We start from the raw sequence: 13852 nt of genomic DNA, 5'->3' as shown, positions 1-13852 counted from the left end.
GAATCTACTCAATAATAAGATACTAATGACACTTAAAATCTAGATTTAGATATCATTACTTGAAAACACGCTATTTGTGAATAACTTTTATCTTAGGAAATACATTAAATTTTCTCACAAAAACATATTTAAGAGGAAGTTTTCGAGGAACCAAATCTAAATGAAATACGGTGGTTGCAAATATTACCTAAAATCTTAATTCATTGAGACTTATGTACTAATTGGACTAACTAAAGTGACGATAAATCAAAATGGATTAAAATAAACCTATTAAATACCAAAATGAACTAAAATATTAATTCATTGAGACTTATGCACTTATTGGACGAACTACATTGACTAAGATCCAAAATGAACAAGAATAAAACAAGTAAAAACTAAAATGACCAAAATCTTAATTCATTGAGACTTATGCACTTATTGGAAAAATTACAATGACTAAGAACTAAAATGGACTAGAATAAACCTAGTAAAAATCAAAACCACCAAAATCTTAATCCATTGGAACATATGCAATTATTGGACGAACTATATTAACTAAGAACCAAAATAGACTAGAATAAACCTAGTAAAGACAAAATGGCTTAAAATCTTAATATATTGTGACTTATGCACTTATTGGACTAACTACATTAACTAAGAACCAAAATAGACTAGAATAAACCTAGTAACGACAAAAATGAGCTAAAATCTGAATCCATTGAGACTTACGCACTTATTGAAAGAACTACATTGACTTAGAAAAAAAAATCGACTAGAATAAACATATTAAAGACCAAACAGACCGAAAGTCCAAATCCATTGAGACTTATGAACTTATTAGACGAACTACATTCACTTACAACCAAAATGGACTAGAATAAACCTAGTTAAGACCAAAATGACCTAACTACATTCATTGAGACTTGTGTACTAAAATAACTGAAAATCTTAATACATTGAGACTTATACACTTATTGGACTAATTAAATTGGCTAAGAATCAAAATCGATTAGAATAAACCTATTTAACAATTTAACATAATGAATTAAATCTTAAACCATTGAGACTTATTGGACAAACTACAATGAATAAGATCAAAAATGGACTAAAATAAAACTAGTAAAGACTAAAATGACTTATATCTTAATCTATTAAGACTTGTGTACTTATTTGACATATTACAGTGACTAAGAACCAAAATGGACTACAATAAATCTACTAAAAACCAACATGACCAAAACTATAATCTATTGAGACTTTGCACTTATTTAACGAACTACATTGACTAAGAACCAAAATGAACTAGAATAAACCTAGTAAAGACAAAAATGACATAAAATCTTAATCCATTGAGACTTGTGCACTTATTGGACGAACTAAATTGACTAAGAACAAAAATGGATTAGAATAACTTATTAAAGAACAAAATATCCTAAATTCTTAATCCATTAAGAGTTATGCACTTATTAATGGAACTACATTGACTAAGAACCAACACGGATTTGAATAAGCCAAGTGAAGACTAAAATGACAAAAATTTAATCTATTGAGACTTGTGCACTTATTGGAAGAACTAAATTAACTAAAAAACAAAATAGACTAGAATAAACCTAGTAAAGAGTAAAATGACCTAAAATATACTAGATCCATTAAATCCATTAAGAGTTATACAGTTATTGGACGAACTACACTCACTTAGAACCAAAATATACTAGAATTAACCTAATAAATACCAAAATGACCTAAAACCTTAATTCATTAAGACTTACACACTTATTGGATGAACTACATTAAGTTAGAACAAAAATAGACTAGAATAAACCAAGAAAAGACCAAAATGACCTTGAACCTTAATCCATTGAAACTTATGCACTTATTGGACGAACAACATTCACTTAGAATCAAAATGGATTAGAATAAAACTAGTAAAGACTAAAAGATTAAAATCTTAATTTATTGAGACTTGTGCACTTATTGGACAAACTACATTAACTAAGAACCAAAATGGACTAGAATAAGGTGAGTGAAGACTAAAATGGCCTAACTTTAATTTATTGTGACTTGTGCACTTATTGGAAGAAGTATATTTTCTAAGAACCAAAATGGAATAGAATAAAACTTGTAAAGAGTAAAATTACATAAATCTAAATCCATTGAGACTTATGCACTTATTGGACTAACTAAATTGCCTCATAACCAAAATGGTATAGAATAAACCAATTAAAGACCAAAATGAACTAAAATTTACTCCATTGAGACTTATGCGATTATTTAGCAAATTACATTGACAAAGAACCAAAATTCATTAAAATAAAACAAATAAAGATTAAAAAGTCCAAAATATTAATCCATTGAGACTTGTGCACTTATTGGACAAACTACAACGACTTAGAACCAAAATGCACTAGCATCAACCTAGTAAAGACCTAAATTACCAAAAGCATAATCCGTTGAGACTTGTAACTTATAAGACGAATTTCATTTACTAACCAAAATGGACTAGAATAAATCTAGTAAAGTCCAAAATGACCTAAAACCTTAATCCATTGGGACTTATGCCCTTATTATAATAACTACATAGCTTAATTACCAAAATGGATCTGAACATACCTAGTAAAGACCAAAATGACTTAAAATATTAATCCATTGAGACTTGTGAACTTATTGAAAAACTATATTGCCTATCAACCAACATGGACTAGGATAAACCTAGTAAACACTAAAATAACCAAAAATCTTAATCCACTGAAAGTTATGCACTTATTGGACTAACTATAATTTCTAAATAGCAATTTGGATTAGAATAAACCTATTAAAGATCAAAATGAACTAAAATTTTACTCCATTGAAACCTACACACTTATTGGAAAAACTACATTGACTAAGAACCAAAATTTACTAGAATAAACATAGTAAATACAAAAAATGACCACAATCATAATTCATTGAGACTTTGCACCTATAAGATAAACTAAACTAACTAGGAACAAAAATGGATTACAATAAACCTAGTAAATACTAACATGACCTAAAATTGTAATCCATAGTGACATGTGCACTTTTGGACGAACTAAATTGCCTAAGAATCAATATAGATTGGAATAAATATATTAAAGACCAAAATGACCTAAAATCTTAATCCATTAATATATTGACATTTGTGCACTAATTAGACGACCTAAATTGACTAAGAGCCAAAATGAACTAGAATAAACTAGAATAAACCTACTAAAGACTAAAATGACCTAAAATCCAAATTCATTGAGAGTTACGCACTTATGGACAAACTAAATTTATTTAGAACCAAAATATACTAGAATAAACCTGAAATGCGGAGAATTAGAAAAGATCGTTCAAATAGTATCTGTATTAAAACTGCAATGAACGTTAGAGAAAAGTGCAAAAAAATACATACTATATCCATTAATTAGTTTTACTAAAAAATATTGTCCAAATTTTACCGAACATGTACTTCGATAATCTTTATAAACTTAGCCACCATTGAATTAGAAAGAAAGAAAAAAACATGAAGGTATAATCGTTTTATTGTAGCAATGAAGTATCACACCATTCATATATTCAACATTGCCTTTGTTCGAGAAGTGTATATCGGAGCAAGACATTGTATTTTATTAATTAACTGAATTCCATCAATACCTTTAATTAGATGTCTTGGAAATGATGTTAGAAAAAATAAAAGCAAATCACACATAAGAGGCCTATGATGCTAATAAGCAATTCCTCTCCTTTGAAAGGCATGTTATCTGAAAAGCTGCTTCATAGATCTTATCCATTTGTCTGAAAACAACTGTTCCCCAAACCAAAAACTCCCACCGAACCTCACTCCCTACCAAAATGGAAGCTAAACGCGGCGCCGTGCAGACCCTAGTATCAAACCTAAGCTCCGTTTCCGAACGAACCCGCATTAACGCTCTTTGCGAGCTTCGGACAATGTCAATGAAAGACCCGGAAACCCGACCCGTAATTTCCGAAGCAGGTACGATTCCTTACCTCGTTGAAACTCTCTATTCTTCTTCACACCCAGCGCAACAAAACGCCGCATCAACGCTTCGAAACCTTTCCCTAACAGAAAAAGAAACTATCATGTCCACGCGCGGTATCCTCGACGCGCTTGCGCACGTTATCTCTCATCATTCTTCTACCTCCTCCGCCGCTGCCGTTCAAGCCTCCGCCGCTACTATCCATCATCTTCTTTCCAGAGTTGATGATTACCGTACTGTTGTCGGATCCAAACGCGAGATCGTTTACGCTTTAATCGATATCCTCCGTTGCCATCATTCCTCGCCGCCGCGCACAGTAAAAAACGCGTTGAAAGCGCTTTGCGCAATCGCGCTTCATCCGTTAAACTGCGCCTTCATGGTTCAGTTCGGTGTCGTTTCCGATCTTTTCTCTCTCGTCGTCAATGACCGTAGGGTAGGGATATTAGAAGACGCAACTTCCGTCATTGCGCAGGTTGCCTGCTGCGATGAAAGTCTTGAGGCCTTCCCTAAGGTCTCCGGCATTAAGTTACTCACCGATCTACTCCATTTTCCTAACGACTTTAGCATAAGGACAATGGAAAATGCTGTGTGCGCGCTGCTCAATCTTGTCCGATGTGGCGGAGATGCGATGGCTGGCAATGTTAGAAACTATTTTTTAAATAAGTATGATGGAATAGTCTATGTTATAGATGATGGTAGCTCAAAGATGAAGAAAATGGCTACGGAGCTGTTGCAGGTGTTGCTTGATGAATTTGGCTTCTCTAAAATGCCACATTGCAACTATTCATGAAATTGTTATGCAATTTTTGTAACTTATTGTCTGACGTTGTAACTTTATCCATTTTCTTTGAAGGTTTTGATATGTGTTTTAATATTTGAGGTAAATCCATGTAACGTAGTAGTAACTGATAGACATCTTATTTGATCACCTTGACAATTTGAAATGGCCCACAAAATTTAGATTGTTCCTATCCAAAGACTCGCCTAGGGATTTAGTTTAAGAATAACTCATGGAGAGACTTACTTGCCATACTAGCCTAGGCCCTTTGTGAATCATGGAATACACGGTTATATATATATATATATATATATATATATTGATGATAAAAGACAAGAACTAATTGGAAGTTATAGTTTTGTTAGTAGTTATAGCTATTATTTATTAGTATTAAAAGTGTCATCGACAAATTTGATCTCTGAATTTCAATCAAATTTCAATAAAAATAATTTTCGTTAGTCATGAATATTTTGTGGCTATCCATATTCTCAAGCTTTCCATTTTCACATGAGATCTATAACTCTCATAAGTAAAATGTCTTATTTATTGATATTAGTCAAATGTTAATTGCACATTATGTAAAATTATTTATATAGTTGTAGGTTATTAAATTTGTGTCCAATAAATAGGACTCTTGTAGTGAAGTACACCTTGAAGAGCATAATTTCTCCCTCTCACTATTGTTCTATATTTTTATTATAGTTTTAATTAATTGTTATCAGCATCATTTTCTACCATACAAATGATGAGAAAATTTTCTTGAAGGTTATATTACAAGAATACTTATTCTTCTCAATATCTTTTTACTGATCTTGTTACTATATTTGTTCCCATATTTTTTTTCATATCAATTATTTATATTTTTACATATTTTGTCGAGAATTTGTTTGGCTTTCTATAACTATCATATATTTGTTTGTTTATTCTTGTTAAATTTATGAAGAAATTAACATTAAAAACATCTCTAAAGAATTGTTTAAATAATGATTTTCTTAATCATTATTTATGAAGATAATTTGAGATATAATTTTTTAAGAACTAAAAATCTTAAATTAAAGCATCCACAAGGGATTCTTTGAGCATATGTTTTGAGACTTAATAGTTTAGAAAGATATAAAAGGGGATAAATGAAAATGACATTAGCAAATCCTGCCAAAGGTGATGAATCCCACCATTTTATCTATCTTTATGGGCCTCTCTATTCATAAACAATCATACATAAAGTCCAATTTTTGTTATAAGTCTTTCTTGGGTCTCTCTTTCATATTTTCTCTCAACCAACCATTTCGTTAGTCTAAATTGGATTTCACTTCAACAAGAAAATGATTGATTTGAACCCAAAAAAAAAAACACACAAGAAAATGATTGCAGTCATATAATACATCACAAGTGTAGATAATGTCATTAAATAAGTCCATATTCTATTACTTACCAATACTCAATTTTTTATTAAATAATTTTGACTTACATATTTGTATTATTATCTTTTAACTAATAAAATGTAAATTCAAAATATTTTGGATCAATTAATGACACACTACAGAAGAAACATAGAGAGGAAAAGAAAATGTAGTAGCATATTTAAATGAAATAACAACCCGTTAACTAAGGTTTGTCCATTATTAACCAAACAATCATTGTATCTTAAGCGTTTGAAAATGTTTGGGTTAATAAGTGTGGCAGAACTAAACATGCCACAAGCCACATGAATGTTAGAGATAACACAACCACTAACTCATGTGTTTGAAATCTCAACTATGTATGTGGAAATGCCATTTGGAAGTGGTGGAGTTAGGCTTTGATTTATTTGAATTGAAGACTTGCCACACTTGTCATCAATATGTGGTAGTGCACTAGCAGCATTAAGGGAATGAAAACAAAATATTTAAAATTAAACAGGATCAACATATGAAATTAATATACTAATAAAAAGTTTCTTTGATTATTTTTTTCTTTCTAAAAGCTAGAAGTAAAAGTAGACTTAAAAAAATAACAATAATAAGGAGAACATACAAGTAACATAAAAAAAAGGAAAAAAAAAAAAAAGAGAAAAGTAAACAAATGCGATAAGAAATTTTGTTAAATAATATTTAACAAACTAATAAATTTGGACAATTTCAATTTAAATTTCTCTTAATTTTTATCAATAATTTTTTTTTGTCAACTCAAAAATTTATATTGTATAAATCATGCATGTAAAGATTAAAAATTATTTTATATATTATTGAGATATATTAAAATTAACGTCTTATGCATATTTATTGAACACCATTGACATTATTCATTAATTTCAATAATATATCAAATAGTTTTAGTTTTGTGTAAAATTTTACATATATAATTTATACGATATAAATTTATAATTCAACAAAAAAAATTAAAAAGTAATAATAAAAAAAAATGTTGATCGTGAGAAATTTAGCCGGAGAAAATTTAAAATCCCGGACCACTTTATTATTATTTTTTTTTTTGACTTCATGACAACTTTAGTGAAATGTTGGTTATAGCAAGGATTTGAACTAACTTAGTTTAGAAATAAAATGTGCATTAAGTTAAATCAAATTAAATTGAAAAAAAGGTTTGAATCAAAATATATTTTAATTAAGTGTAATTAATGTTTTTATTTAATAGGTTTTCAATAATAATGATAATAATGATAATAATAATGATAATAATAATAATAATAATAATAATAATAATAATAATAATAAAATAATAATAATAATAATAATAATAATAAAATAATAATAATAATAATAATAATAATAATAATAACAATAAATATAATAAAATGGTTAAATAAGTATTTTGGTTTCTATAAATTTATTTTTAGTCTCTTTAAAATTTATCTTCAAATAATAGTTCATCAAATGTTTTTGTCAATAATTTTGATCTTTAATTGTAAATTAACTTATATGTATTATTCAAATTTTTAAATAATTTTTTGCAAGCATATTTAGTATATTATAAGAATCATCCGTTCAAAGACTTATAATTTTTTTTAACAAAAGATTAATTAAATATAAATAATTGTAACTCTTAAAGGCTTAAAAAATCATATTTATTAAGTTCTTTCAAGTTAAAAAATTTTAAATTTTTGTGAGAGATTGTTATAATGTTTTAACAAGCATGCAAAAAATCATTCAAAAATCCAAACGATACATATGAATTGATTCAAAAACAATACATATGAATTGATTCAAAAACAGAAACAAAAATTGTTGAAGAAAAGTGTTTGATGGACCATTGTTTGAAAATAAAATTAAAGGTATTAAAAACGAATTATAATATATTTATAAAGACTAAAAGTTTATTTAATCTATAATAAAATTATTCCTTATTAAAATAAACCAAATATATACGTAGACAAAAGTACAATCAATGATAAAAATGTGAGAGTTGCAATGTATAGCATGCAATATGCATTCAAAATTTGTATTTCCAAATAACTATATGGCTCTTATTGTAATAACCATAATTCTAATTTATTTGACTAAAATTAGAGAATTCATATTTAGAGTATTTAATAGTTGCGTAAATTAGTATTATATGTTAAAATTTAGTTTGTTTACTAAAATTGAAAATAAAGAGTAAATCGACATGTTTTAGAGATTGATGAGATTTCATACAAATTCATTGCTACCATTTCAGTAGAGATCAAAACAGTCATGGCCAATAGGTTCAAGATCACTATGGTCAACATATCAAAAAGACGAAAAATTATATAACTTTTAATTTGACTGTTTTGAGGGATATGGACAATATTAAATGTTTTGTATTTTATCAAATTTCTATCCATTATAAATATCAGTCAAAATATAAATCAAATGTTTATATTTCTTTTCAAGACGGTCCAAAGGAGAGGCCATCGAACCTATCTTTTAAGCCTCCCCATAAATAATTAATTTGTTGTGATATTGATATTTGAGTAAAAATCATTAAATCTAAAATATTTTTGTTCTGTTTGCAGAGGAAAGAATAGAGTGGCACATGTTTTGGTCCGTTTAACTATTACTAAGCCCAATAATATTTGGATCCATACCCCTCTTTAATGATATCATTGTAACTCTTGCTCAAGATTTAGGCCATATCTAATTAATTTTTTTTTTCAAAAAATAAAAATACATTTTAAGTCATTCTTAACTTTCATATTTTATTGTTGGACATTACACTTTTTTATGTGAACTAACAATTGGACAATTATCGAAAAAATATAAAAATAAGAAAAACATAAAAAAAATTGCATTCTAGTATATAAAAAGTACATTTATATCGAAACTTTCAATAACATCATTAACATTATTTTTCACTATCAGATTAACATTTCACACTATCAAATTATAAAATCCGGAGAATTTTGAAAAAGAGCATGGTACTAAACAGATTTTTATATTGGGCCTATTGCTTAAGTTTTAACCATCAAATAAAAGAAACATTCGTAACAATAAAAAAAATAAAAAAATAAAAAAAACTTAGAAAGAAAACAAACAAATAGAAAGACATAACATGTGTGTTGGTTACATGATGGAAGCGATGATGATTCGTTCCCATTTCCTACATTCACCGCTTTCCATCTTATCTTCTTATTCTTCTTCTTCTTCTTCTTCTTCTTCTTCTTCAAGACTTCAACTTTCTTCTTCTTGTTCTGTTTCTTGCTCTTTAATGGATACTCATAAACAAGGCAGAAGCAAATTTATGGAATTTCCATTCGTTTCAGGACCCCACAAGAACATCATGCTTGATCTCATTTCAACACTTGAAGATCGATTTCAATCTCATCTTCTTCCTTGTTCACTTCCCCCTGATGTTCAACACTACATCACCAACAGTGGTACTTCTCAAGTTTCATTGCACATTAGGCCAGGCAACACTGATTCCCCTGTAATTTTTCTTTTACTTTATGCTCTCAAATTCCATATTTAATTCATCTAATTACAGTATATTTTCATGTGATTTAGCTACTCAATCTATTGTTAGGCTAAGTACACTAAAGTTTTATCAATTAAAATATTACTAATTTTTATGAAAAAATTGAGCTCAAATGATTAATGAGTTTCAGTGAAAGACAACTCGTTCGGAAAAACCTTGTTCAAATCCTAATTGAAACAATTAAGTGGACTTTACTTCTATAAAGAGTAGTTAGTAAACTTGAAAATTAAAGGTTGTTATTTCAACAATTTAAAAAATTGTTATGTATACACATCTAATATCAATAATTAATTATTTATTAATTGTTGATATTAGCTTTAAAGTAAAATTAGAAAGTCTTTACTTTCTAAAATTAGTTGCTTACTTTAGAGGATGAAAGACCACTGAATCAAATTGGCAATGTAGATTTTTATTTTGTATTTTCTTTCTATGCTTCATGAACTTGAATAATTGTCATGGTAATTGAAATGCTTATCTTTCTTATAAGGAGTAGATCAATATTTTGAGAGTAGTTAGTAAAGTAGACATCATAGTTCCTTCATTGTGATTGTTTGGTTTTTTCTGTATGATGTTCAGTTTTTGATGATTTACTTACTTAGGGAATTAGTAACTTATTTATCTATCTGTCTACAAATAGCCACTGTTCAAGTCCTAAGAAAAATTAAGAAATAATGTAGCGGAATAATTATCTTCTGATACCATGTTACTATCCTAAATAGAAACAATTTTTTTGTATGTATCAGATGGATTTTGTAATGGGAAGCTGGGTGCATGCTGAGTTACCAACAGGAGGATCATTAGATATAACATCTCTTTCAGCTTATCTTAATAGTTCAAATGATGCACCAAATTTTGTGTTTGAGCTGATCCGAAGCAGTCCAACGATGCTAATTCTTGTTCTTGATTTGCCGCCTCGAAAAGACCTTGTTCTTTGGCCGGATTACCTTAAAACTTTCTATGAGGACACTAAACTTGATACACATAGGCAGGCTTTGGAGAAAGTTAATGAGGTTCAACCTTATATCACTTCTTCGCTTTTCATCCGCACGGTTGCATCTCCTACTGCTATATTTGTTCGAATTCAAACCGAAAATGATGGAGGAGAGCGGATGGACGAGATCATCAGGAACGATATTGAGCCGATTTCGAAGCAAGTGTTGGGGATATGGTTGGATCATTGTGCTTGTGCTAAGAGAGAATTAGGAGAGGAAGATAGAGCTTATGTTAGAAAAAGAGATGGTGTGATTAGAAACAAGACTATTGAGGTTGATCTTGGTACAAGCTTTCCTAGGTTGTTTGGTCCAGAAGCGGCGAACCGGATACTCGAAGCCATCAAGGAGTATTTTACAGTTTGAGATGAAAGTTTATTTGGCTTTGTAGAATAAAATTTGTAAATCATAGTTTGCACTTTGTTCCTTATCAGTATCTGTTCCAATTTTAGCATTTCAATGGATTTCTTATTTTAGAAACTCCTTACACTGAGATTCAAAATCTTCTTTATTGATGATATTTGGGCTTCAATCCTTTATTGTACTCATTTAATTGGAAGGATTCATTGCATCCAAGTTTTAAAATTGTGATACAATATTTGCATTTTGCAGCTGCCATTTTTTATTTATGAACAATCAGAAACAATTGAAGTTGCTGATTTTCTATTTATATGAGAAATGAAGTTGCAGATAACAATTTGAAAACTGTATCTATAATTAATTCAATTCCATACATGATTATTTTATTACAACATTGAAGTAAGAAATAAAAACTATAGAAAATTAAAAATGATCAAATCAAAAACTTATTTAATTAATACTAAGTAATATCAATATATTTACTTTAATTTTAATAATGGAAAACAGTTACATTATACTCAATAATCCCATCACCAGATGTAACATTAAGAAAATGTGCTCTAATTTCAGCAAAACCAGTAGCCATCCTAAACTTTCCTCTGCCTCCTACCACCACGAGTTCCCTCCTCGGTTCCCTCACCGGATTCCTCGAAAGAACGCTAATGGAACTTCCATTTAATTCACCATATGTAAAAGCATAATCAACATACATAGTTAGTGTAACATAATCCTTATTTTGGCTAGATGACACGTATAAACCTTGTGCATTTCCAACAACATTTGATGTTTCCTCACGACCTTCCCTAAGAGGATTGTCAATTGCATAAACATTACCAAATAATGGAGACAAAGTAGTTTGGTTGGCATGTGCCACAATTATTGCACTAGGATTATTTCCCGTGTGAATATCAAAGTAGTAGAAGTGAAGGTTGTAAGATTTATGGGTCACATATGTAATTAATTAATAAAGTGTGTTAGGGTCATTATATAATTAGCCAATAAACTAGGGGTCAAATAATATATAATAGTTTATGGCTAAAGAGAATAATAGTTATGAAAATTAATAGTGTAGATACCAGGCAGTTTCTAATTTAATGAGGGGCTGAATTGGAAATACTGCAATTTGGGATATAACTAATAATAGTTATATATAGGGGTAATGGTCCCCAAGGCAAACACAACAAGACTATTCAGTTTCAAAACCCTAAAGGAGAAAACTCTCTGGTTCTCTCTATCCCCATCAAGAGAGCAAGGTCTTTAGGGTGTTTTGCTGAGGAAGATCACCCAACCCATTGGCTCTATCATCATCATCTCAGGATTTCATTAATGGCAATTCCCACAGGTACGCTTCCGCCTTTGGCTATTCATCATGTAATTGACATGGATTGTTGAGCACAACGTTATTAGGGTTTTTCAACAATTGGTATCAGAGCCTATCATGTTTAATTCATGATGAAATTCGGTTATTGTCTTTGTTTAGGATTCAATTTGGGAATTTTGACATGTTTGAAAAATTAGGGTTTGTAATTTGGGAATTTTGATATATATATTATGGAATCCATATTTTTAACGTGTTTGAAAAATTAGGGTTTGTAATTTAGGAATTTGGGAATTTTGATATATATATTATGGAATCCATATTTTTCTTTGTTTCCGGTTATAATTTTTTTTGTTGTTGATTGTTTTGGATGATTGGAACAATTAATGAATCGTGAATAATGCCATGAAATTCTGCCATATTTGAATAATGATCTGGATTTTCTATAATTCTGCCATGAACAAAGACATGAATAGAATAATGATCTGCCATAACTTGTTCTCGGTTTGTTTCCTATTTCCTAAGTTTTGCATAAGAAACAGTAAATCAACTTATTTGGTTTTTTTACTGTTTCCTTCGCCAATCCTTGAAATTAGAATCCAATTGACTCAAGTAACTCAAGTTGGCAGTTTTGTAATAAACAAAAAAAAAAAAATTTATTTTTCACTAATATAAACAATATTTTTTTAAATATTATTTTATTTGGATATAAATATTTTTTTAATACTAATAAAATAAAGTTTATATTAGTGAACAATATTTTTTAAATATTGTTTTATTTGGATATAATAAATATATGTTCAAGTCAAGTTTGACATTTTTGAATGAGTTAATTAAAACTTGACGTCGCCAAAGTGACCTCTCTTGTCTAAATTGCTCGTGAAGAGTGTCAAATGGCTGTGTATATGTTTATTCATGCGGGTATTGACCGGCCCAAAGGAAGGTTAATATTTGGCAGAATTACATGGTACACCTGCGATGATAAATGTGTGACAATTATTTGGTATACATGTGAGCAGTAAATCGGCCCAAAGGAAGGTTTATTGTTTGACATGTCTTATTGTCAATATTTGATCGTTGCAACAAGAGTACCACTAGCAGTTGGTGTTACTGTCCAAAGACTTGACATCAATGGTGCACTGGGTATCTTGAGATGGGTTAAATTCCATGATGTGAACATATGTATTTATTCATTTATTGATTTATTTTCCTATAATGTGAGTTTCTAAGTTTCGTTCTTTATTTAATTTACAGCATCAGTTGCTTCCATATCTGCAAATTTGAGTTCTATTCCTGTCCTTGATGGGACAAATTTTAAGGAATGGAAAGAGAACATTTTGATTGTTCTTGGCTGCATGGATCTAGACCTTGCATTAAGAATTGATCGACCCTCTACTCCTAAGGACTCTAGTTCTTCTGAAGAAAAATTAGAGTATGAGAAATGGGATCGCTCAAATCGCATAAGTCTTATGATCATAAAGCGTGACATTCCTGA

The 13852-nt window shown here is 29.4% G+C and overlaps 2 protein-coding genes across 2 annotated transcripts; both read left to right on the top strand.

Moving 5' to 3' along the window:
• The first annotated feature begins 3389 nt into the window (after positions 1–3389).
• LOC101488700 (U-box domain-containing protein 17-like) lies at positions 3390–4868 on the top strand. The gene has a single exon (XM_004490502.4). The coding sequence runs from the start codon at positions 3838–3840 to the stop codon at positions 4771–4773; it is 936 nt and encodes a 311-aa protein (XP_004490559.1). The 5' UTR covers positions 3390–3837; the 3' UTR covers positions 4774–4868.
• Positions 4869–9195: 4327 nt separating this feature from the next.
• LOC101488374 (red chlorophyll catabolite reductase, chloroplastic) lies at positions 9196–11255 on the top strand. Its single transcript, XM_004490501.4, has 2 exons — positions 9196–9642; positions 10434–11255. Exons 1-2 carry the CDS (start codon positions 9268–9270, stop codon positions 11043–11045), a joined length of 987 nt encoding a protein of 328 aa, XP_004490558.1. The 5' UTR covers positions 9196–9267; the 3' UTR covers positions 11046–11255.
• Positions 11256–13852: the final 2597 nt, after the last annotated feature.

Source organism: Cicer arietinum, chromosome 2 (genome assembly GCF_000331145.2).
Source record: "Cicer arietinum cultivar CDC Frontier isolate Library 1 chromosome 2, Cicar.CDCFrontier_v2.0, whole genome shotgun sequence".
Lineage (NCBI taxonomy): Eukaryota > Viridiplantae > Streptophyta > Magnoliopsida > Fabales > Fabaceae > Cicer > Cicer arietinum.
This window is presented reverse-complemented; position numbering and strand designations above follow the sequence as displayed.

Coding starts and splice junctions, on each gene's coding strand:
- LOC101488700 (XM_004490502.4), top strand. CDS start 3,838: ATGGAAGCTAAACGCGGCGCCGTGCAGACCCTAGTATCAAACCTAAGC.
- LOC101488374 (XM_004490501.4), top strand. CDS start 9,268: ATGTGTGTTGGTTACATGATGGAAGCGATGATGATTCGTTCCCATTTC. Junction 9,643..10,433: donor CAGGCAACACTGATTCCCCT/GTAATTTTTCTT, acceptor TGTATGTATCAG/ATGGATTTTGTAATGGGAAG.